Consider the following 23,994-nt stretch of genomic DNA (forward strand, 5'->3'; position numbering starts at 1 on the left):
GTACGCCCTGCCCGTGATCAGGTACCCTGCTGGGGTAATAGGCTGGCCAAAGGAGGAGATAGAAGCCACTGACATCAAGACAAGAAAGCTCCTTACCATGCATGGAGGGTTTCACCCCAAGTCCAGCACCCTGAGGCTGTACGCTAAGCGGAAGGAAGGGGGCCGGGGACTGGTGAGTGTCAGCACCACAGTCCAAGATGAGACAAGGAACATCCAAGAATACATTGGGAAGATGGCCCCAACTGACCGAGTGCTCAGTGAATACCTCAGGCAGCAGAAACCCAAGAAAGAGGAGGGAGACGAGGAACCATCATGGAAGGACAGGCCCCTGCACGGTATGTACCACCGGCAGATAGAGGAGGTGGCTGATATCCAGAAATCCTACCAGTGGCTGGACAAAGCTGGACTGAAAGACAGCACAGAGGCCCTAATCATGGCAGCACAAGATCCATAGAGGCTGGGGTCTATCACACCAGGCAAGATCCCAGGTGCAGGCTGTGTAAAGATGCCCCAGAGACAATCCAGCACATAACAGCAGGGTGCAAGATGCTAGCAGGCAAGGCATACATGGAACGCCATAACCAAGTGGCCGGCATAGTGTACAGGAACATCTGTGCTGAGTACAACCTGGAAGTCCCGAGGTCAAAATGGGAGATGCCCCCAAGGGTGGTGGAGAATGACCGAGCTAAGATCCTGTGGGACTTCCAGATACAGACGGACAAAATGGTGGTGGCTAACCAACCGGACATAGTGGTGGTAGACAAACAGAAGAAGGCGGCCGTAGTGATCGATGTAGCGGTTCCGAATGACAGCAATATCAGGAAGAAGGAACACGAGAAGCTGGAGAAATACCAAGGGCTCAGAGAAGAGCTCGAGAGGATGTGGAGGGTGAAGGTAACGGTGGTCCCCGTGGTAATCGGAGCACTAGGTGCGGTGACTCCCAAGCTAGGCGAGTGGCTCCAATATATATATATATATATATATATTGTATTATATGGAAGAGATAACAGCTGAACTTGAACTTGGGCTTGGCTGCACTGTAATGTAATACCACATTGTACCACTAGATGGTGTAGTAATCAGCAAAACCTTCATTTGGCCTGGGAAGTCAAATCTTAAACATTTCAACACTTTCACCTCCAACTCACCAGATGCAGCTCCGGCACAGGAGGCGAGCAGCATCATTAGCGGCCGCAGAACCGGTTTATGGTGAAGCAGAGGCTGTTTGGCCTGAGACAAAAGCATCTGGTACATCCTGAGTTGCTCTAGCTTCATGTCCTCAGTGAACTGCCTCCTCAGACTCCACAGAAACAGCCTCTCCATCACACCCTCAAGGACCACAAACTCCAGGATCGGACCCATCGCTCCCCCTGGTACCGGTGCACAAACACTCCTGAGTCCCAGTATACTACTGCATTTGTTGCACAGTGAGGGATGATTTCTTTAATCCTACCTTGGCCCGCCTCTTCCTCCATCAGTAGAAAGAGCATGTGCTCCACGTAGTTCTGGACGGCGCTGGCCTCGTCGGCTGGGATGGGGCCTAGACGTAGCGCTCCGGAGCTGCTGCTGCCGCCGCTGCTACCATAACCTGTGAGGAAACTCAGCGCGTTGGTGCCGCTGCGACTCGGCTCGTGTTTCTCCAGGATCTTCACCACCTGAAAAACAACAGAAACACAAGGATGTAAAAGACAATGCGTTTACAGCCATCTTTATACGACAAGCAAAACAAACACCTGAAATGAGAGTGATTAGAGGAAATTACTCAGTAGATACTCACACCTGTTTTATCAAAGCGTATTCAGATTTTTTTAAAGTACATTTTTAAAGAATGTATTTGAAACTCTGCATGGAAAAGTTAAAAACTAAACTAACTAAACCAAAGCTTTATCCTGGTACAAACACAAACATAACAGCTGGAGACAGATTTATTAAATGAAATATGGCATAAATGATGTCACTTAATAATCTCTCAAGCGTCCAGGTTAGAAACGTCACTGGGGCAAAATGCTGTTTAAATTAATGCATGAAGAAAACAGAAACACATTATTTATATCATGTTTTTATTTTGGCTTCCTTTAGTTTCTAATGGTACCAAACTGGATCATTACTGCCATCACCTCTTTACCTCAATGCATTAGAAATAATATTTATATGCAGCTGTCTTGGACCCTTCTCAGCTGAACGTTAAAGGATTACAGTTGTAATTCCTCTAATGACCACTAGGCACCACAAAAACTTATGGAGTGGCAATGTCAATGTTCTATTTGAGGAGTAATTTTGTAATTCTGAGCAATTTTGACCTGTGTATATTTGTTTGATTTCCCTAGAGTTCGTGGACAAATTTGAGCTTACCTCGATCAGCCTTTGGAAAAAGGGTGTTTTGTTTATTTACTCTAGTCTGAATCAGTTAATGAGTTTATTTCCTGTACTTTTGCTTTTTGTAACACAGAGAAATTCCAAGCAAACCAAAATGTGTTGCTACAAACCACACAAGACCGTTCAGTCCATATATTGGCAGAATGTGTCTGTGCCGGGAGCAAAGAAAAGAAATACAGGCAGAGGGTGCTGCATTGCAGACTAATGGATAACATGGATAAGTTACTCCCAAAATCATCGTATTTAATTTCTTCGTAATTTCTGAAACTGAAACTCAGCTGAAATCTGCTGAGTACGATGTGCAGACTGAGGTGGGATCACATTGTCATCATAAATAAACCGCTTGGGAGTTTGTTTGGAGACAGACCGAGACAACCTCCGCCAACGGATGTGAGTGTGATCATCTGTCCTCACCCAAGTGCGATGACTGTGTTGAAATGTCCACATATGAAACGCGCCAAGGAGGAAAATTAACTGGAGCTCACATAAAATGGACTAAACTTTTTTTTTTAATTTGTCTAATAAAGAAAATAATTGTATTGCTGTAAAACATTTAAGATGCCACAACAGAGAGATAGCCGTGGGAGGGATGAAAAAGAGATGAATGAAACAAGAACGCAATTCACTCTCTGGACTTGTGTTAACCTTTGACATTGGCTGCTTCAGACAAGGACCGCATGCACACACTTGCAAACACACACAAAATACTTGTACACACACAGACGATGCAGAGTGTGTGGGGGTTTTCTTGGCAGCTGTGGAGAGTGATTTGTACTAAATGGATCCTGTGTTTAAGGGCCAGAGTCTGGCCAGTAATGCTGACACACATTCATAGACACACGCAGACAGTCACACAGTCATTGTAAGTGAAACTAGGCCAGGCCAGACAGAAGAGACAAAGAGCAGCTAAAAAAACATGTCAGTAGTGACTTTATCTGTGAAGCAAAGCACTGATTAACCAGTGAAGATGAAGATGATGCAGGAGTAAATAAAAAGATCACCTGTGCCCAGTGGTTCTTAAACACGATCATGCAGGTCTCTGGGTCCACACCTCTCAAAGTGAGGGACTTCTTCCGATGTCCCCCGATTACCACCGAGGCCATCATTTTGACTGACTGTCAGGGAGCTAAAGCATGATCCGGCTCAATGCGTGGAGGCTGTCTGATGGAAGGACTGAGGGTCATTACCTGGCTCCCTCTGCCTAGAATCAGTCTCTGGCACCGGGCTTGGTGGGCAGCTAGCCGCTAGCCTGCAGAATATGGAGAAGGACAGAGTGGAAAGTTTGTTAATTTCGTCTTTCGTCTCATGATAAAAATTTGTCTTTATATTACAGTTGTTGCTGGTGTTGTTAGCCCTCCTAATGACATACACAATTCCTAGTGTGGCTGTTCTTTTCAGATTACTTTGGGAGTCCCATCTTGACCACTTGCGCCTATGCGTTTGCTGGCTCTCCATCAGTGTTTACACACAGTATGTATTTACCATGAATATTAGTAATTACTTATAAATAATTATGTGTTCTGTTTATTCTTCATGTGTCTGAAAGAAAAAAAAATCTGTCGGTATATCAGATTTTTTAAAATCACCAAATATTGGTATCAGTATCGGTCTTAAAAAATCTTACATCTGAAGAGCCAAAGCTGTTTCCATGTCATGTATTTATAATGAAACTCTACTTTGACAGTGTGACTATGAGGGACACGTTTAAGGTGCACACCCACTTTAGGATCAAGCTCCTGAGCTGATACACCAGCTTCAGGATTGGACTATGCAGCTTCTTTAACAAGGTTTCTGTTTGGTTCTCCAAGTTCTGGCTAGAGAACCAGCTCACATGTGTGATGATCCTCAAACATCACTGAATGTTCCTCCATAATGTTCAGATGCCTCAGGATGCTAAACTAGAAGACGGCATTGGCAGCGTGATGCTCCGTCACAGTGCTTGGACACTGCAGACTGACTAAAAGCTCCTGTTTGGGCCCTGAGGCGCAGCAAATTTGTGACGAAATTGTGATTTGTCTGTGATGACACAGTAGAAGCTCCAGTGCAAGCAGTCATAAAAGGACTGCAATGTAAGAACAGCAGCTGCACTGGAAGAAGTTGCAGGTTTCCACTCTAACTGTTGCTGGAATTGTGATTCCTCCATTCCCGGCATGTGCACATGTAGCTGTAGCAGTAAAGTGTGGATTTCTCTATATGTTTTTTTAAACACACAGGCTGTACATGTGCAGGGTGCTGGAATAAACAAATACAATGACCTATTGTCCAAAGAATACAAATATTTTTAGCTTAGTTTTCTTCCCTCCAGGCAGCTGCCGAATTCTGTTCATTTCTCTACATTATGACAATCAACTCCCAGAGATTTGAGGCTGCAGGAAGGTAATCCACGTTTATTTTTAGCTGTGCTGGCTGCATAGCTCAAGTAAAGCCATTTCTGTTAATGTAACAGAAAATTGTGATGTCAAACTTTGAAGTTAACATAGAAACAGCACTGCTAGAAACCTATTTTCAACCTTTTACCCATCTGACTGATGATCTAAAACCATTTGTTTAACATCCACTCGTGTGCGTTGTGATTCTTTATTGTCTAAGTCTTCATGTCTTACGTAAAGCACTGATTCTCTCCAACAAGAGGTCGCTGAGCAGAGAGGATTTTCTTTTTCATGAGGAAATCCTCTTATTTTAATTGTGTATATATCTGACTTTCACAATCACAGAGCTATTTCCTTACTCTGTGTCAGTGTTTGTGTGTGCGTGTGTGTGTGTGTGTGTGTGTGCGTGTGTGTGTAAACTAGCAGCAACAGCAGGAAGTAAGGCTCTTCAGTGGAAACAAGCAAACAGGAAAAATGACAACGAGGCCCACCCTGGGCGTTCCGGGACATTCCGTGAATTCCCATGGAGGTCTCGAGGAAATCACCCGGCAGTATTCCTACCTTTGCACTGCTGCTGCTGCTGTGATGCCATGGATGAGCGAGCCTGCTGTCTGCACTCCTAATGGAGAGAGAAAGAAACACACACAGTGACACAGAGCAGCACTAAATGTAACTCTTTACACTATCAGGGCCTGATTTATGTCCTGACAACATGAGGAAAACAAGTAAACACACACAGTTTATATCCCTAACCATCTGGGACTCTAATCTGTGTGTGTGTGTGTGTGTGTGTGTGTGTGTGTGTGTGTGTGTGTGTGTGTGTGTGTGTGTGTGTGTGTGTGTGTGTGTGTGTGTGTGTGCGTTTCTTAATTTTTGTGTACCACTTTAAGTCTTTTGTGCCTTTGGAGTATCAACATTTTTCTTTTTGTGGAGACATTGATGCATTTAATAAGCATTTTGTGACACATTATTTTTTTCTTTGTGCCTTCAATGTGTGACACTGAAATAATCATTGTTTTTGTGCCACCCTAACATAAGTTATAGTCTTAGTTTGAGCCTGCCTATAAAAACCTACATTGCTCCATCAATAGCAGAAGGTAAAAACAATCAATAGCAGAAGGAGCCCATTTTCTTCCACTGCTTGTTTCAGTAATTTCTCCGACAGCCAGAGCTAAAATTAAATCAATAAAACTATATCAATTTATTTTACTTAGAATATTTTATGCAAAAATGCCAGCTACCAGCTGCTCAAATGGTCATATTTATACGTTTCTGCATTCTGTATTCATAAAACCTGTAGACTGTATAGAAATGATGGCTGTACCCACTGGTTTTGGACTTCACATTTTAAAGGACTTCGGTCTCTCCCACGTTGCTGTTGTCGAGCCAGAAGAGTCCATATGTCAAGAAATGTGTGTTGCTAAGTTACCAGCTAAACCAAGCAAGCTGTACACGGATAATTTTTAACATAATTACAATAAAATGCTCCAGTTGGCTCCATAATGTGTAATAAGCAAACCATCACTAGATAAGTTCAATGAGGGGGCATAAATCAAGAGTAAAGTGCACAAAGGTCCAGTTCACTGAGTTGAATTAGAGTAGATAGATGGAGGTACTGACCTATGACAGCTAACTTCTATTCAGTCACCTGTCAATCAAAGCAGCCACACCCCTAACTTTAACAGTATCCAGATGGATGAGATAAATGGAGAAAGAAAAACAGCCAGAGTGAATATGAAGGGGTAAATTAGCTTGAAGCTATAAATTTGAGCGTTTTATCGTGGGAGTCTCTGGGATTTGCTCACATTTGGAGCTTTGAGTGGTCATTAGAAGAAATGCAGTTTTTGATACTTAATTTTTAAGCCCTGGAGTTTCCAGCTTGCTTTCAGACCCAATTTTATGAGTCAGGTTTAGTTTGGGGTATGCAAGGCCGAGTGCATGGCTTCATCATCTGTCCTCACAAAGACGGAAGAACAAATGTGTGTGTGTGTGACTGAGAGCACGACAGAAAAAAAGAGGTAATCTCAGATGAGACGGCGCTGTTTAATCCCAGCCCGGCTCTTTCTGTGTGTGTCAGACGGTCACATGCCATCACACAAACCAGGGATTAAACACACGCACAAGCAGACTGACCTGAAGTCTTTTCTGACCTGGTTTTTAAAATCATTTCAGGCATTTAGCTGATTGAGATTTAATTTAATCGTGCAAATAACACACCTCGCTGTGTTGTTTAACGGGCTGAGTTCAGTTGTTGCATTGAGGTGTTTGCAGTCCTCTTACAAACAGGTAAAAGACTGAGTCATTTTGAAGAGCTCACTGAATTCAAGTGTGGTGCTGTGACAGGAGCCCACTGTTAGAAAAGTCTGTGAAATTTCACAACAGTTTGTGAAGCTGCTTCCTTCTTAGATAGCCCACAATTAGCTGTAAGTGACATTACTGCAAAGTGGAAGCATTCAGAAATCAAAGCAACATACTCATAAAGTGGCAGACCATGCAAAGTTACAGACCGGATTCACAGAGTATATAAAAGTTGGCAAAGCTCTGCTGACTCAGTAACTGCAGATCTCCAAACCTCTGGCATCAACATCAAAACAAACAAAAACCGCATGTTAGGAGCTTCATAGCTGAGCAGCTGTAGGTGTAAAGGTCCAGTATTTTTCTCTACATAGTGTAAATGAGGCCCAGAAACAAGTTTTTTCTTCTGTATTCCCAATGAATTCATGTTTTATTTATAAAGCTTGCAATTGCCAAACTTCATTAGAAGGTGGGCTCTTATGCCATGCCTTATTTCTTATCTGCTGTTATAGGAGTGAATGTTCATATTCCATGGCCACGTTGGCCTCTAGCTAAAAGCTAGTTAATCACTCAAACTCAGCAAGGATCACTGACCAGCAGTTGTGAGCACTGCAGACACACCTGTTTACCTGCATTGTAAAGGAGCGGGGCCTCACGTGTGTTTGGTGAGGTTACATTATTTAAAGTAGGCCTGAGAGAAGTCACAGGATGGGGAGCCTTTTGGAGCACAATGAGCTGTCCTCTGTTTGTTTAGGATTTACAACGAGCTTCAAGGATACCCTGGCTGCTTTTTCACAGTGCAGGAACACACTGTGTGCCTCCTATCCTAGCTATCCTAGCTATCCTAGCTATCCCTGTGGGGGCAGGGATAGCTCAGTAGGTAGAGTGGTGGCCCCATGATCGGAAGGTCGGGGGTTCGATCCCCGTGAACAGCTACCCTGAGGCACCCCTGAGCAAGGTACCGTCCCCACACACTGCTCCCCGGGCGCCCAGTGGCTGCCCACTGCCTCACTGAGTGAATGGGTTAAATGCAGAGAGGGATTTTCCCCACGGGGACCAATAAAGTACACCTTCTTCTTATCTGGAGGGTAGATGCAAGACCAGATATATGAAATTATGTGTGAGATTAGAGCTTCAGAACTCAGGATACCTTCTGCAACACAAGTGGATATTTTCCCCTTCCCTCCAGAAGCAAGTTTCACCACTCTGTAGCAATCACAGCTTTACTTCTGTTTCTATTTCTACTCTACTACATCTTTGACACGAAATGTTTTACTGTGTAGTCCACACCATTTATTTTAAAGCTTTGCTTACTTATTGTTTTGCAGATTAAAAATATAATACATGTATAAACATACACCCATATAAACTGAAACTACAGATCAAAGTGACGTCAAAGGAGGTTAGTGGCCTTTCCTTCCTCCCCTTAGACATGGAACATTTTAAAACTGCCAGGAAGACCACAGATGCCATGACTCAGATGTTTCTCTTGCATTGTCCCTGTTAAGATGAAACCTAATAACAGAATCCATTAGTTGGGTGTTGATAAATTAGCTTCCTTTTTGAGTTTTTGATGCTACTCTGCCTCTGGTTTCTTCACACAATACTAGAAATCAATCATTTATAAATCGATTTATATATTCTGCTCTGTTGTTGCAAACAAAACTGTGCAGCATGTATATAAGTTAGTAAAATCACCCCCAGCGGCAACATTAACGTTAAACACCAATTAATAAATCAATAATTAAATATATAATTATTATACAAATAGCACATGTATGATTCTGCTTAATAACTGCATTTACTTTTGATAGTTTAAGAATCTTTAGTGCTAACAGTTATTCAATAAAAATGGTTTCAGGCTGTCTTTCAGTGTCAGGACTCATTTCATCCTTCTGTATGAGGCCACAGCTCCTGGATATCAGTGTTTTCTACACCAGTTCTTACTTAGACATAAAAAAAACAGTTAAAAATAAAAATAAATAAATACATCCAGGGCACACAGAGCATTAAAAATGCATTTTATATTTAAGAGACGATTTCCTTCCCAATAAATGCTTGTTTCCTTAAAATAAAATCATTTTTTAAATTCTTTAAATTCATTAAAATAGTTTTTAAGCAAAAATCCATTCTATGAATGCAGGTTTATTAAGTTTTATTAAGCCAGGTTTGACCAACTTTGCGCTCCTTTAACTATTATATTTTGTCTATCCAGAGTCTTGTAACAGTAAACCCTCCTCTTGGTTTACACTACAATGCAGCATGAAAACACTGAGAATCCCAACATTTTCTGCACTTTTCGTCGGTTAACCTGAACCAGGCGTTTCTTACCTCGGCTGCCTCTCTAACTGTTGCTTGTTATTCCCAAAGTGAGAAGAAAAGCGGTTAAAACGCGTTTAACTGTCCAGAAACGTGTGTAAATCCTTAGGTTTGCAGTTTTAAAGCGGCCCGGCTGTGCCGCTTCTGAGCGCTGCTGAGTTTCTGAGGCTTTAAGCGGCTCAGCTGTCAATCACTTAGCTGCTGGGCGCTAGGTAGCACTTAACCACGCCCATAAATGTTGTAAGACCACGCCCCCGGCAGAGAACCAGAGCGCGAGAGAGACGGTTTTATACAGTACATATAACATGTTTGAAGGGTTATTTTCATACATGTGTGTCTGTGCAGCTTTTCTCTTTCTGTTTATCATTCTGTGAACTACAAGGCAATTACTTTAAGGTTATTTAATATATGACATTAATCACCATTTTCACTGTTATTTCTTTAAGAAATCCTGATTAATCAGGTCATTTTTTTCTTCGTAAAAATGCAGAACTTACTATTTAGAGGCAAAAAAAACAAAAAACATTAGAAATGTATTACACAGTGATGGGTTCACAGGGTGTCTGCTACAACAACCTAAAATGCTAAATGACATGAATAATACATAAAGAATAAAGTAAGCAAGTGTTAACAACCCTGAAAGCCTTCAGTTTATCTAATTATTAAGAAAGTGGCCATTAGCTAAATAATTAAAAACAAACAATAACAAAACAACTTAAATAAAACAAAATAGTTCAATAAAATAACACAGATTAAATATTACAAAAATTAAATAGTTAAATAAGGTGAGGAAATTAGAAAAAGGAAAATGTGAAATAAATTAAAGGAGCTCAATATGTGAAAGTCTAAATAAATTGATGAATAAATTGTTATTAAAATAATTATTTCAGTGATTGATTCATAATTATTATTAAAAGTAGTCTTGTGCTCTTGTTTGTTTGCTTGTATTAATCTGGATCTTGGGTGAGTGACAAATGGATTCATCATTTTGTATACGAGCTTTAGAATTTTATATTAAATGTTAATTTTTACACCTTTGATATATTCATAGCAAAGTAGAAAAGTTCAATGAGTTGATGCAAATCGCTAAAATCTTGACACTAACTTTATCTGTATTTAATTTGTACTCTTTCGATAAAACAAATAATTAATGTTCTAAATACGTTTTTCCCAACCATTTGGAGCCACAGCACATCACCAAACAAAACTGTCACAAAATACATATTGATAGTTGTTCCCTGCACCAGGCAGTGTGGAATTGGCTCAGTTTATCCCCAGTATAGCTTTTTTGCTTTTTTCTGACCACTCAGCATGCTAGGGCCTTCATCTAGGTTGGAATTTTTCCAGGTCCCAGGTCAGACAGATTACTTTTTCACCTCAAATGTTTATCTATTGCTATTACAAGCTGCTATCTCACACACAGTATGTCTATTGTGTAATTTCTTTTCCGTCTTCCTCTGTTTTACTGGCAGTTGGCAACCAATTTAATTAGAGCAGGTAATTGTACCGCCCTCTAGTGGAAGAGAATGTAATTGTTCTGCCTGTTACTCACTGCGGTCACTTAGTGTACCAATCAGGTGGAACAAGATAATCTTCCACGGCACTCTGGTCATTTCTCACAGCACACCTATGTGCCGCGGCACAGTGGTTGGGAAACACTGTTCGAGACAGATATTTATATATGCTGGGATGTCTTCTTGTTAAATTGTTAAAGTGGAATTATAAATATTCCAATTTAATACTGAAAGTATTAAATAAAGTCAAAATAGTCCACCTGCTTTTTTCCTCAAATGGAAATAATGTGAACACAAAATGTTCAACGACACACACTCACACAAACACACACAGTGTATTCCCGTCTCACCCATGTGATTCCTTTAATCAAGCTTTGTTAATCACCGTGCAACAACAGTTTAACACTGAGTGTTTGAGGACAGCAGGAAATTGTTAATCTGAGCTGTTAAATCAATGCACACACAGGTCATCTGGATCCAAACCAGCCTACCAACCTCCTCCACATCAGCTACTTTGCAGTGGCCTCATTTAAAATAAATAAATAAGACGGTAAAAGGTTTATTAAGTCAGGAAGCTTAATGAATGAATGTAGTAACCATGATGCCATTAACACCTCAAAAGTTATTTGACACCATAAAAGGAATATAATTATTTATTTATTAATTTTCTTTTTTTCAGTCTCTTAAAGTGTGATCTTTCTTGACAGAGCGACAGGATAATGGAGGACTAAATCAACCTATACTTGTTGCATGTTTGCATTTTTTTTTTTTTTATGTAGGTTTTACTTTGTAAAAACATCACGTTTTTCTGTAGAAGAACTTGATGTTTATAGATTGTGTGTTTTTGTTGTTTCTCCGCTGATTTTTTTTTTTTCTTTAAGCTTCAACTTTGGTAAAGCCATGCAAAAATTTTAATACTTAAGTTTTTATCCCAAAGTTTGGACACCAGTGTGTTCTTGGTTAACCATTCCTCTACATTTATCAGCAGTGCCCTCTTGTGGCAAACCATTGGAACTGCACTTGATTAATTATGGACTGACTGTGTATTATTCTTAATAATGATCAGCATTTTAATAAAGTAACTTGCTCAAGTGTTGCACTGTGTAATTGCTACAGAATCATCATTGTGATGATTTAAATTGTCATCTTTGAAAATCCGCCTCATTAAAATAAAGGCAGTCACCAGATCAATGGAGCTGAAAATAGAAAAGATATCTGAAAATCCCTCAACTCCAAAGCACAAAAGAGAACACATTAGCTTCACTGCTATTCTAGACACTGTTAATATCTGATTACATACTTCCTGTGTGTTCACCTGTGTTATTCTGACTCAGGCTCCTGATCTCTCCACTGTGTTAGTCATGTGAGAGTTTTTTAGCTGCGTGGTGCCAAGTTTCAGTTTACTTCACTTCACATTTACCGTGCAGAAAGAAGATTCTGTTTTGAGCAAAGCTCAGCGCACACAGGCACTTACAGTAAGAAGAACTTTCTGTAGTGCTCATTTACATATTTTATTCTAAAGCCGGCCTGCATGCTGTATATTTATGTATGTCACTTGTATACCTGCATACAAATGACCGCATTCTTCCAGAGGACAAATGTGGTCATTCACTGGTAGAAACTCTCAGAGAGCTGCAAATTCTTGATGAATCAAGCATACAATATATCGCTTTGTGTGTGTGTAACAAAACTAACTTCAAGGTTATTTAATGTCACTTCATCATAAGCACTTTGAAGTAGAAGGGACAAGAAAACAGCCACATGCTGATACCTGGGGTTTTGTGCAATTACAATCCTACAGAACTGTAAATTTGTTTTAAGTTGCCTGAATTAACAAACATGTTGCAAACTCAATACCTCACAAATATGAAGTAAAGGTAACTGGAGTCTTGTGAGTAAAAAAAAATCAGCAGAAAGTTGTAGAGAGTTCAGAGTACTTGTTATTAGCTTAATCTGTTAAGAGGCAGATATTCAATTCACTTTTATGTATATTCTGCCAAATCATGACAAAATTCATTTCAAGGTGCTTAATATTGTAAGGTAAAGACCTTCCAACAATACAGAGATACCGCAACAACAAGAGGACCCCCTGTGAGCAAGAGCTATGGTGACAGCGGGAAAGAAAAACTCCCTTTTAAAATGAGGAAACCTCAGCCAGAACCAGGCTCATCGTGGTAATAACAAATCATTAAATGTAGAGTGGTGTATAAACACACGGTGAATGAAAAAGTGTATGTTATCCATTCAATAAGATTTAATTAACACCCCTGAAGCTTTGCACTACACGGCTCATTTAACAATACAATAGTCTCACTCATGGTCTATTAAAAGCCAGACCTTTACCCTGTTCCTGCCCACACGCACACTGGAAATCCATTACACATTTACAAGAATCAACGTATGACGTAACTGAATTAATGATGCAAACACTAATAAATTCAGGATTCATGTTAAACATTAACCATCCCACGAGTCTGTGCGGACATCAGGTGGAAATCAAGTAGGTAGGTGAATAATAGTAAGTAAACTTTCCCAGCCAGTATAACCAAAGTGCCAATTCAAATTCAGTCATGACTGTATTTAGAGTATGTAAGCTGTTATCAGCTAAATTCTTTAATATTGCTTCCTAAGCCTTTGTCGCAATTTTCCACATTTTTCCTGTCACTTTGTGGATCATGTTAAGTTGTTCAGCATCAAAATTTTGTAGTTTCACATTTGTGATTTGGGCTTCTTTCACGTTGTTGGACAGCACTTGGTGTTCTTTTGCTTCTCTTTCCTTTCTTTTGGTGTCTTTGCAGCTACTGCAAGTGGCAGCTTTGCATGTCTTAGTACTGATTTTACTTACTATTTTTGCAGATGATTGCATCACTGTAGCAGTGTTGCATTCTATGTAGTTATTTTACATCACTGTGGTCATTTTATATCTGTATATATTTATATATATATATACATATATATATATGTTTATATATATATATATATACATATATATATGTATATATTTTATATCTGTGTATGTGTGTTTGTCGTTGAAGTCTTTTTTGTTCTGTCTGTGTTTTTGAGCATGTTTACATTTTCTGCACCTCTCGGAGCTCATTTTGCCCTTAACAGTGGTCATTCTGCCTCTCATTTTTGTGTTTCGCATTTCTTTATCCCACACTTTTGTCTGCATACTTTGTGCTGCATGTATGCCTTTTTTAAAAATATTATGATGCCTATGTCTATCTATGCCTATGGTTATGTGTTATGTAGTTTGTAAATTTGTAAATGTTTCAGAGGTATTTTGTTTCTGAGTTTTTGAAGAAGTTTTGGTTATTTAGTGTGTCTTTGTCCAACCTTTGTGCCTCTGATGAGGATTCAGAGCATTTGGTGTCACTTTGTGTGATTTAGTTTGTTTGTTTGTTTGTTTGTTTGTTTGAAGGCATTTTGAGGCATTCTGCATCTCTTTGTCAAACTTTTGTTTCTATTTTAAGACATTTTGGTTTATTTTATACTACTTTGCACCACTATTTGCGCCCCGTGGAAGATGTTTCAGATTGTTTTGTGTCACTTTGAATGATTTTTGTGCTTTTTTGTCCAAATTCTGGGTTTCTTTGCACATCTTTTTGCACGTGGGAGAACATTTTCTCCCACTTTTTGTGTCTGGGCGTTCAGGACATTTTGAGGCTTTTCTAGTTGTTTTGGGACCCTTTGTTACTTTGCAGTTATATATTTGCCGTTTTACGTGTTGGTATATTACAGTTTAGGTCAGGTGCACTTAAAAAAAAAACAACTTTTCGCCACCCATGTTCATCCTCTTCTTCCGCCTCTTTACCTGGTTACTTCTCCCAGCACGAACTGCCGCACACCATGACGTTAAGTTAACTAAACTAAACGTTTAATCCTCCATATTTATTTATTCTTCTTCTCCGCGTTTTTTTTCCTGTTGGTGACGTCACGGCGTCGGAGAGCGCCGAGCTCGCGACCAGGGAAAACAGGGAAGCTTGGAGAAAGTGTCATCTGAAACTCGCCGCAAAGATAGTTGTTGTCTGTATATTAAGACTTTACAGACTGCTTTTTCTCGCCTCGAAATCTTCCGAACACGCGGTGGAAGTGTTCAGCTAACCCTGGAAGTCATGTTGGGGCTTTAAAGTTGACGGTGTTTGAGCTTTCGCGGTGCAAGTTGGCGACGAAGCCAAAACAAGAGGAAGAATAAATAATGTGCCTGTCGCCGCCGCTGCTTCTGTTCTGACACGGCTCCAGTTTCCCACAGACACTCAGAAGAAGCAATTTGAAGGAGGAAGACAGAAAGTGAGAAAATAAGGTAGTAAAAGAAGAAGGAGAAATGGCCGAGGCACGCTCAGAAGAAGAGGAGGAAAGCGTGATGAGGGACACTCGGGAGCAAGTGGTCCGACGACAGCCCAACGCCTCCAGAGGTAAAGAAAGAGCCACAAACATCATCTTTATGCGTTTGCTTTAAACTGTTTCCACCTGATAGACATCCAGTTCATTAATACATAAGGAAGAAATAAGCTGTCACGAGTCTGGAAGGAAATGCAACCCCCAAGGTTTGATATTATATGACCACATTTCCACCGATAAAGCTCAAAGCAAACAAACTGTCAGGTTTGTTCTCTGTTATTCTTTATTTTCACATTGTGGTAATGTTTCTGTTTCACTTTTGCTCTATTAAAAGGTATCTTAACATACTGTTTAGCAGCTCTGGGATCCCAGACCCCCCCCCTCCCTTCCTCGTCTGTGAATGTTTAGCATCCCCGCAAAATCTATCACAGCACTGATAAAACGGCACCTTGACATGCATATAATGTGCAGTGTAGGCTCAAAATGCCGCTCACCTAGGGGTTTAAGAGGCAAAATATGAAGCCTGGATCCAGTGTGGACAGTGTTTATGATACTTGGTGTACATTTCAGGTCTAAAACCTTTAAATAAGAGACGTTTTATGAAGCGCGTTAATGTTTAGAACTGATTATCTGATTAAAAATTAGTTGGCAACGTTTTTTGATTGTTATTTTTAAAGCATGAACGCAAAAATGTGTGTATATTTCCTAGCTTTCTTTTATCTTTCTAATCTCAGACCAAGCAGGCAGTTTAGATTTGGCAGCTCTTGAGTGCTTTGTCATTTTTTCCTCAAATCACAAACACATTTCTGATAAGGTTTGTTTAGAAAGCCGTGATGTAGATGAGTGTGTGTCGCCTGGTTGAACTCAGGGTTGTAAATTCTTATATCATGATGTGAACTTGCCAACACTGGGGTCAAAGTTTGTGTATGCCTGTGCCAGGACTTACAACCATTAGTTGAATGACCAAGTCTTCCTCTTTGTCTCTCTCTCGGGGAAGTTAAATTATAACTTGTCCTGCCTCTTCTAGGCTTTTCTCAGTTAGTGCGTGAGTAAAGTGAGTCTGTAATTCTTCAGAAACTCTTCAGATGATGCATTCGCTTCTGCCCTGTGGTTAGGGCGGGTACATTTTTGGAGAAATTACCACCGCGTCTTGACATGATTAACTGACACAATGCCACCTGTGTGTCTTTTTCTGGTTGTTATGTAAAGTTTCTAAGTCATCCTGGGAGTAATGTCAGGCTTAAAGATTAGGCTGCATGAGATTAGATTTAATCCTGGGTGATATTTTTGTGGTGGCTAGAGAGGAATACTGGTGCTTTTATGATTTCATTTGCTAAACATGGAGCTGTAAGTGGTAATTATATTTATTACACAGTTGTTTTGACTTTGCAATACCAAATACTCACTAACGTGACAAATGATGGTTATTCATAGTACATGGGTAGAAAATTGTATGTTTCCTAACTGTCCTGTGGCAAGGAAGTGGCTGTGTACAGAAGGCCTACATTAAAAAAAAAAAAAAAATATATATATATATATAGCATACCTTTTTTTTTTAAGACAGGAAACCAAAACAACTTTTACAGGCTGTACTTTGAGGAAGTGTTGGCACAATGTGACTGTAATCTGTGACCAAAACAAAACAACACTGTTCATTTAAATGTGAGATCATTGCATCTTTTGCCCTAATTTAGCAAACATTCCTCATCAGCAGCCTTATTCTGCATCATACATCAGAGATGATGGAAAAGGTAGATGGGGTGACCATAACATCGGTGGTCTTGGACTTTGGATTTCGAAAAAGACAAGCTGCGAATGGTCAATACACGGGCACATGTGCACTACATTGACCAAAGAACTGGGCCACATAGACATTACCCCACATAGCAGACAGATCTGGCCTGGATCTGGTGTCATGCTGGCATTGCTGGCTGACTTCTGGCATGGTAAGTGGTCATCCAGATATGGGCCAGGCCTGGCGCAGATGGCACAGTTTATGCGATGGCATGCCACATCTGGCCCAATTATGGTTTAGTTTATGTGGCCCAGGCTCACAAAAAACAGGTCTTCATTTTTTGTGGTTCAATCTAGGGCTGTTCGATATAACGATATATATTGGATGACAATATAAAAACGTCTATCGTTTCATATTACGCTATCGTTTGTTTCGTGTTTACACCAATTTTTTTTCATCGTTTTGATGGTCACTAGTGGCTATATTAATTTGTTAAAGTTATCTCTTTCTCTTATATTTAATATCACGACACTACGGACGGACAAGTGACTGTTTTTACGTGTTGTCGTTAGCAACCACGATGATAAAACAATGGCATGGCTTTGCCATCCGCTTGTTTGTTTTGCATGTTAACCTTTCACAATAAAGCTCAAGATCCTGTTGAGACTTTTCAAAATAAACTAAATCCCATGAAAGAGCATGCAGGATTTTTACGGATGAGAAGCAAAAAAGAGGCGTTAGGTGCTAAAAAATAAACCTTAGACTCAAACGTTAGAACAGGCTTTTCCCCGCAGCACGCCGTGTAATAAATATTCACAAAGAAAGCGGTGGCCATTACAATTTATGTTTAAAAATGTATAACTTCATGCATCGGTTAAAAGTCTCAACTCCAGGTACACAACGCCCAGCTGAAAACACTTCCTGCAAGTCGAGCTGCCCGAGATTCACAGAATTTACAGAAAATGTTAAATTTTTGTGATTTATATCGTTATCGGGATGATGGATGTCTTATATCGGGGTATGAGATTATGGTCATATCGCACAGCCCTAGTTCAATCCCTGGCTCCTCCAGTCTGCATGTCAAGAGTGTGAATAGGTAGCACTCATGTAGGAAGCACTCAGTTTAGAGAAAGTGTGTGATTGGGTGAATGTGGCATGTTGTAAAGAGCACTTTGAGTAAACCGGGAGGGTTGAAAAGCGCTATATAAGAATCAGTCCATTCACTGTCCGAACAGAGTTTCGTCATGTTACTTTTGCACTATTATGTTCTGGCACATGTTGTTATTACATGGCTTGATTAAGGTCCACATTAGGCTGACATCTGGGGTCAGAGCTGAAACTGTTCTGGGCCAGCAAAGGACCACCAGTGTGTCTGCAACTAGCCTTGTGCTGGCCCATGTGTGGGCCACTTCTGGCAAACCTGATCTGGGCCACCAAAGGGCCATCATTCTTTGCAGTATGTGGGCCAGATCCGGGCCATACCAATTTTGCTATTTGGGACACCTACAGGAGCTGCTTGGACATTGAAACCCTATAGCATGAAGCTCCTAGTGCACCGTGTGTGTGCTCATGTTGATGTCAAAGGAAGACTGGAGTACCACATTTACTCAGTCAGCAGTGTGCTGATGACCTTTACACAGTCGGTGACACGCCCTGTAACTTTATCTGATCTGCCACTTCATGGTCGAGTTGCTGTGGTTCCTAAAGACTTCCAGTTTGCAATAACACGACTTACAGTTGATGATGGAAGATCTAGAAAGCAACTGGCTTATTCCGACAGCGGCGTCAATGACAGCACCGGTCAGAAATTCATTGAACTCTTTACAGCGACCCATCCTTTTCATGTTTGTAAAGGCACACTGCGTGATTTATTTATTTAATTAATTTTGTTTTTTTGTGGAAGTTTGAAAACTCTTGAATTCAAATAGTGTGGCAGAATAATTTTGTCCATATTTGGCGCAAAAGTCTTGAACCATCCTCATTTCTTTATATTTTGCTAGAAAAATGGGAAATGGATTCAGAAGTTTATTGACATGTAGAAACGAATATGAAAATGCAGCATACAAGGCAAAAACAGAGTTTGTACAATTCTTGAAAGCCAGCATTTAAGGTGACCACCTTTATTCTTCAACACAGTCTCTTAGGCAACCTTTATTGTCATTTCTTTAAGTAGTCTTCAGGAATAGTTCTCCAGGCTTCATGAAGGGCAGAGCTCTTCTTTGTTGGCTACCTTTTGTTCCATTCTCTGGCAACGTGATGGGAAATGGCATTGTTCTATAGAGCGTTTCTACTCTCCCAGAGTACTCAAACCACTCTATATAACATGCCACATTCAAAGACCAAATAAATTCACCCAGTCACTTTTTTCTAAGCCTTTAGTGCAGGGGTAGGCAACTCCAGGCTTCGAGTGCCGGTGTCCTGCAGGTTTTAGATGTGTCCTTGATCAAACACAGCTGATTCAAATGGCTAAATTACCTCCTCAACATGTCTTGAAGTTCTCCAGGGGGCTGGTAATGAACTAATCATTTGATTCAGGTGTGTTGACCCAGGGTGAGATCTAAAACCTGCAGGACACCGGCACTCGAGGCCTGGCGTTGCCTACCCCTGCTTTAGTGGTTCTTAACTAACATTCATGCACAACTTGGATTTAGTATCTTGCCGAAGGATATTTGGCATGCAGACTGGAGGAGTCAGGAATCGAACCACTCTCCTTCTGATCAGTAGTTAAAGTGCTCTACCTCCTGAGCTACAGCCACACTGCATCCAATATGATTAATAATGTTGAACTTAACACCCTAGGGAGGCCAAACCACGACTGAGGTATGCTTTTCCTGTTTCTTAAGGAGATGACTGTCAGGTACTGTTCATCTGCTCTGGAGTTTTTTTTTTTGTTTGTTTTTTAGGCCTGCTACTAACTCTTCGATTTCTGTTCATGGTGTTTAGGGAAGAGGAAACAGAGAAAATGGGAAGTTAGGATTACTTTTATTTCTTTGAACAAATTCTGAATTTGAATATACAAATATCTGAAGGCAAGGGATGGGGTTTTTGTGTAGGAAGCTTCTGGTTTGTGTTTGTATCAGCCAAACATGTTTGAGCTGGAGTCTAAAATGGAGGTGGAGTCTAACTGTGAGATAAGATCCTGTCAGAGGAAGGAGGTGAATGATATCGAGCAGCATCACAAGTGCAGCCCGGCCATGGAGCCATCGGGCAGCGTGACATGAACAGGCTGGGACTAGCTTTCAAATTAATAAAGGTTCATATCCAAAGGTGAATTTTTTCTCCGTACTGAACTACAACAGAACACATCCACAATTCCCAGACAACTCATCACCTATAGAAGCTAATATAGCCTTAAACCACAAAATACATATATCAGGGAGTGTGTGAGAGTCTGAGTTGGTTGTTGTTGTTGTTGTGCAATGAAACCCAACCATTTGATGAGCTGAGCTCACTTGGTTTTCATTAAATGTGTTTCAGATACTTTTTTTCTAACTTGAGAAATTGAATAGCAGAATATTTTGCAACATGAAGACATTGTTTATTAAAAATTGTAAACCATATGGAGACATTAAGTTACAGTCAGAACAACGAATACAGTGTGTGCGTCTGTTTGTGCAGCATTCCTGGACTGTGGTTTATTGTCTCTCTGTGGGTTTAAAAACAGTCTGTTAATAATTTTTCTGGCATCTGAGGTTAGGGATCGTGTTCAGCCTTTTCTTAGCTTCGGGACGTGCAGCTTAATGAAGAACCTTATTTTACCAGCACTGTTTAGTGTTATTATACATTAGATGAGAAGCTAAAGTGAACAGCGAACATTTAAAAAAAGAATACCTTTGAAAGTAGTTGACCTTTTGCAAAAAAGGAAAAAAAAAAATCTGAGCTGCATATTTTTAAAGGCTTTATTGAGCAGTCACATGTTTTTCCACACAGGCTCATCTGTGAGAGTGACAGGTGATAAATGCCTCATGTGAGTGCCACAGTTTTCAAGGATAAACATTCCCTCTGGAAGACTTTAAACTGGCATTGTAACTGAATTTTCAGCCACTTGGCAGCCATCTTGGCAATGCCTTTTGGCAGTTATTTGGGCAGAAGCCTCCCTGTTCTAAATGAATGGGAAGAAGGCTTTAATTCCACTTGTCTCCTGGAAAAAAAAGTGCTTAAATAAAATCAAAGATCAAATTAGATTTTAAAAAATGCTTTAAACTTCCGTGATGTAAATGAGCTTAATACATTTAGTGCTTCATGTCCACTTTAATGGAGTGTTGATTTCTTTCCTCCTACTATCTAAGGAAGCTTCATTGGGGGGGGGAGAAACTGTCCAAATCCCCTTTTCCTCACTAACCTCTGACCTCCTCGTGGCACACAAGAAAGCCAGTGGATGACGAACGCTGAGTGAAATCTGCTGCGGTGTGCATCTTGCGTGTTTGAATGCAGCTCCAGCAGAAAGCTAAGCCAGCCTGCTGCGCAGGACAAACATCTGGAAGTATTAAAACTCCGATGACTCCAGCAGAATCCGTCTGCAGCCAATTGCAGCCTCACTTCCTGGAGGTCCTCTGCCAATCAGGAACCTAGCCAGAGCTGATGGGCTGTCCAGTTAGAGTTTTTCAGGGACAGAAAGTAGAGGAAAAGAAGAAAAAGCACTGAAGGGAGAAGAGAGAAATTTTTTTGAGTTTTTGAAAAGAAGAACTATCTGCAGCAAGTTCTGCACACACGTCAGCATCTAGTTTTTCTGGACTTAAGCAGGTCATACTGATCTGGTTATCAGTTTGGGTTGGGAAGGAAGAAGAAAAAGGAGGTAGGAAATGGAAAAATACACATTCACAGAAAGTGCAGCTCTGCTTTTTCTTGGCTTTTCTCCTCCTTTCTCTTTTTTCTTGCTTTCTTCATCTTGTTGAAGGCATTATAGGAGGTGGTTCACATTTTTAAAAATTCAAATGCTCCCTTAACTTTTTTTCTGTGGTGATCACATGACTTATCAGGATGATTGTGACATCCTCTTCCTTTTGTCTTCACTTAGTTTCTGTAGGTGGCACTATTTTTCGTCTGCACTAAACCAGGATTAATCAATCTTTATTCTTCTATTTTCAAACCAAGATAAAAACAGTTTTGTCTTTTCAGCCTAAAACTTTGGAATGCAAAACAACGTTATTGAGGTTGAAGTTAAAATTTTGTTTCTCATTTCAATGTAGGACACATTAAATTACAATCAGAGGAACTTTTAGTACTTTTAATAATGACTTTTTGTCAATGTAAACACTTTGTTTTCACATTCAACAAGCTGCCCAAAGCATTCCTCAGAGTTTGGTCCATCTTGACATGTTGGTATCACATAGTTGCTGCAGATTTATAAGCTGCACGTCCATGATGTGAATCTCCTGCTTCTACCACATCTCAAAGGTCCTCTATTGAATAGGAGATCTGGTGACTGTGGAGCTCATTTTAGTATAGTGAAGATATTTTCACTTTCAATTTGGCAGTTTGAGATAATTTATGGTTTGTGACATGGTGTGTTCTACATGTCATCAGAAGATGGGTTCACTGTGGCCATGAAGGGATGGACATAGCCGGCAACAATACTCAAGTAGGCTGTGGTGTTTCAATGATGATCAGCTGGTAGTAAGAGGCCCGTTCTCTGTAATCCCTGGTGTAAAGGTTGTGTGGGAAAATCAATATAAAATATTCAGACAAGCACATCAGGCACCAACAACCACGCCACCTTCAGGATCACTTAATTCACCTTCAATGCCTATTCTGATGTTCAGGTTGAACTTCAGCAGGTTATGTTCACCACGTCTTCATGCGTAAATGCACTGAGGTGCTGCCATGTGCTTATCTAATTAGATGTTTATATTAATGAACATTTAAACAAGTGTAGCCAATAAATTGAACGGTCGGTGTAAATTACGTCATATGATCCACAAGAAAACCAGAATAAGTTATATAAGTTATTTTTACTAAGCAATAACTGAGCTGGTCTAAAGCCTTTTCAGCTCTTTGCCCACATGAACTGCTGAGTTCTGTAGACTAAACAGTGCCTGTTGGTTTACAATCACTCTTTCTCTCCCCAGGTCGTCCTGACAGACATAAGCCAGAGCATCGTCACAGGTAGGAGGTTTCACATTTCACTGTCTCTGCTGGCAGTATTTGCAAAAATGACTAAGTGCTTTGAAGAAGGGTGCGTCTAATCTCTCCCACATGTAACAGACAGTTTGCCCTGGAGAGGTGCGTTTGAAGTTGAATCCAGGTAAAAGGTCTGATTGCTTTGATCTGACCCTCTAAAAGGATTTACCTTACAGTACGAATCAGGCGTCTTTGGGTTAAAGGCGCAGCTTTGGAGGATTTTCTTCAGTATCCTTGCAGACTTCCAGGGAATGCTTTTCTCCCCTCTCGTCTGTGGTCCTGACACACTCCTGAAAGTATTTTGGCTGTTGGCCGGTGGCCATGGCAACTAGCTGGGGAAGTCACCGGGTTTAAAAAGTGTGTGTGTGTGTGTGTGTGTGTGTGGAACAAAGTGTTGCTTTTGTCGAGCTTGTATCACTTAAAAGACGTCAAACAAAGAATCCAAAGTGATTGTGAGAGGATCCAAATGCACAAATATATGGCAGGTTAAGTTTATTACTGAATACAGAAGTGAGTGGAAAGTCAAAGAATCTCCATTAAGTGACTTTTGAGACTTTATTTTGTGTATTGACCGACTGATGTTTGGCCAAGTCTCCTCACCTGAAGCAGAACATTTTTTTAAAGACTGATTCTGTTTTTCAAACTTTCATTGAATAAAAACTTAAAACCAAAGAAGTGCCAAAAACGGTAGTTTCTCTAAATGTCACCTTAGACACAGGTTATGGGATGCTCATGGGATACAGTAGTGACTTGTTACACTACATGTAGCCTCGAGGTTTATTGTCCTACTGGACACTAATAGGGCCATAATTTACAAAATAAACATTATATTGATATCAGTGAAAGTTGGAACTAGTGATTGAGGCCATAAGATCACCAGGAAGGACCATCTGTCGTGCCGAGGACTTATATTATTACAGAGGCG

At 40.3% G+C, this 23,994-nt stretch overlaps 2 protein-coding genes across 5 annotated transcripts in view; one reads left to right on the forward strand and one right to left on the reverse strand.

Annotated features, from left to right (window-relative positions):
• The window catches only part of LOC113017530 (protein FAM160A1-like), a 28,287-nt gene extending 18,762 nt beyond the window's left edge, over positions 1 to 9,525 (reverse strand). The window contains exons 1-5 of the mRNA XM_026160681.1: positions 9,372 to 9,525; positions 5,307 to 5,364; positions 3,378 to 3,625; positions 1,454 to 1,655; positions 1,149 to 1,370 (exon numbers count right to left, since the gene is read on the reverse strand). Coding sequence (XP_026016466.1) covers positions 1,149 to 1,370; positions 1,454 to 1,655; positions 3,378 to 3,482 — 529 coding nt within the window. The 5' untranslated portion in view covers positions 3,483 to 3,625; positions 5,307 to 5,364; positions 9,372 to 9,525. The remainder of the gene's footprint in view (positions 1 to 1,148; positions 1,371 to 1,453; positions 1,656 to 3,377; positions 3,626 to 5,306; positions 5,365 to 9,371) is intronic.
• A 5,257-nt stretch (positions 9,526 to 14,782) lies between these two features.
• LOC113017529 (SH3 domain-containing protein 19-like) overlaps positions 14,783 to 23,994 on the forward strand; it is a 34,002-nt gene continuing 24,790 nt past the window's right edge. For all 4 annotated transcript variants that reach the window (XM_026160677.1, XM_026160679.1, XM_026160678.1 and 1 more), the window contains exons 1-2: positions 14,783 to 15,288; positions 23,018 to 23,054. In XM_026160677.1, the coding sequence (XP_026016462.1) occupies positions 15,198 to 15,288; positions 23,018 to 23,054 (128 nt within the window). In that variant the 5' untranslated portion in view covers positions 14,783 to 15,197. The remainder of the gene's footprint in view (positions 15,289 to 23,017; positions 23,055 to 23,994) is intronic.

This window comes from Astatotilapia calliptera, unplaced genomic scaffold (genome assembly GCF_900246225.1).
Source record: "Astatotilapia calliptera unplaced genomic scaffold, fAstCal1.2 U_scaffold_14, whole genome shotgun sequence".
NCBI lineage: Eukaryota > Metazoa > Chordata > Actinopteri > Cichliformes > Cichlidae > Astatotilapia > Astatotilapia calliptera.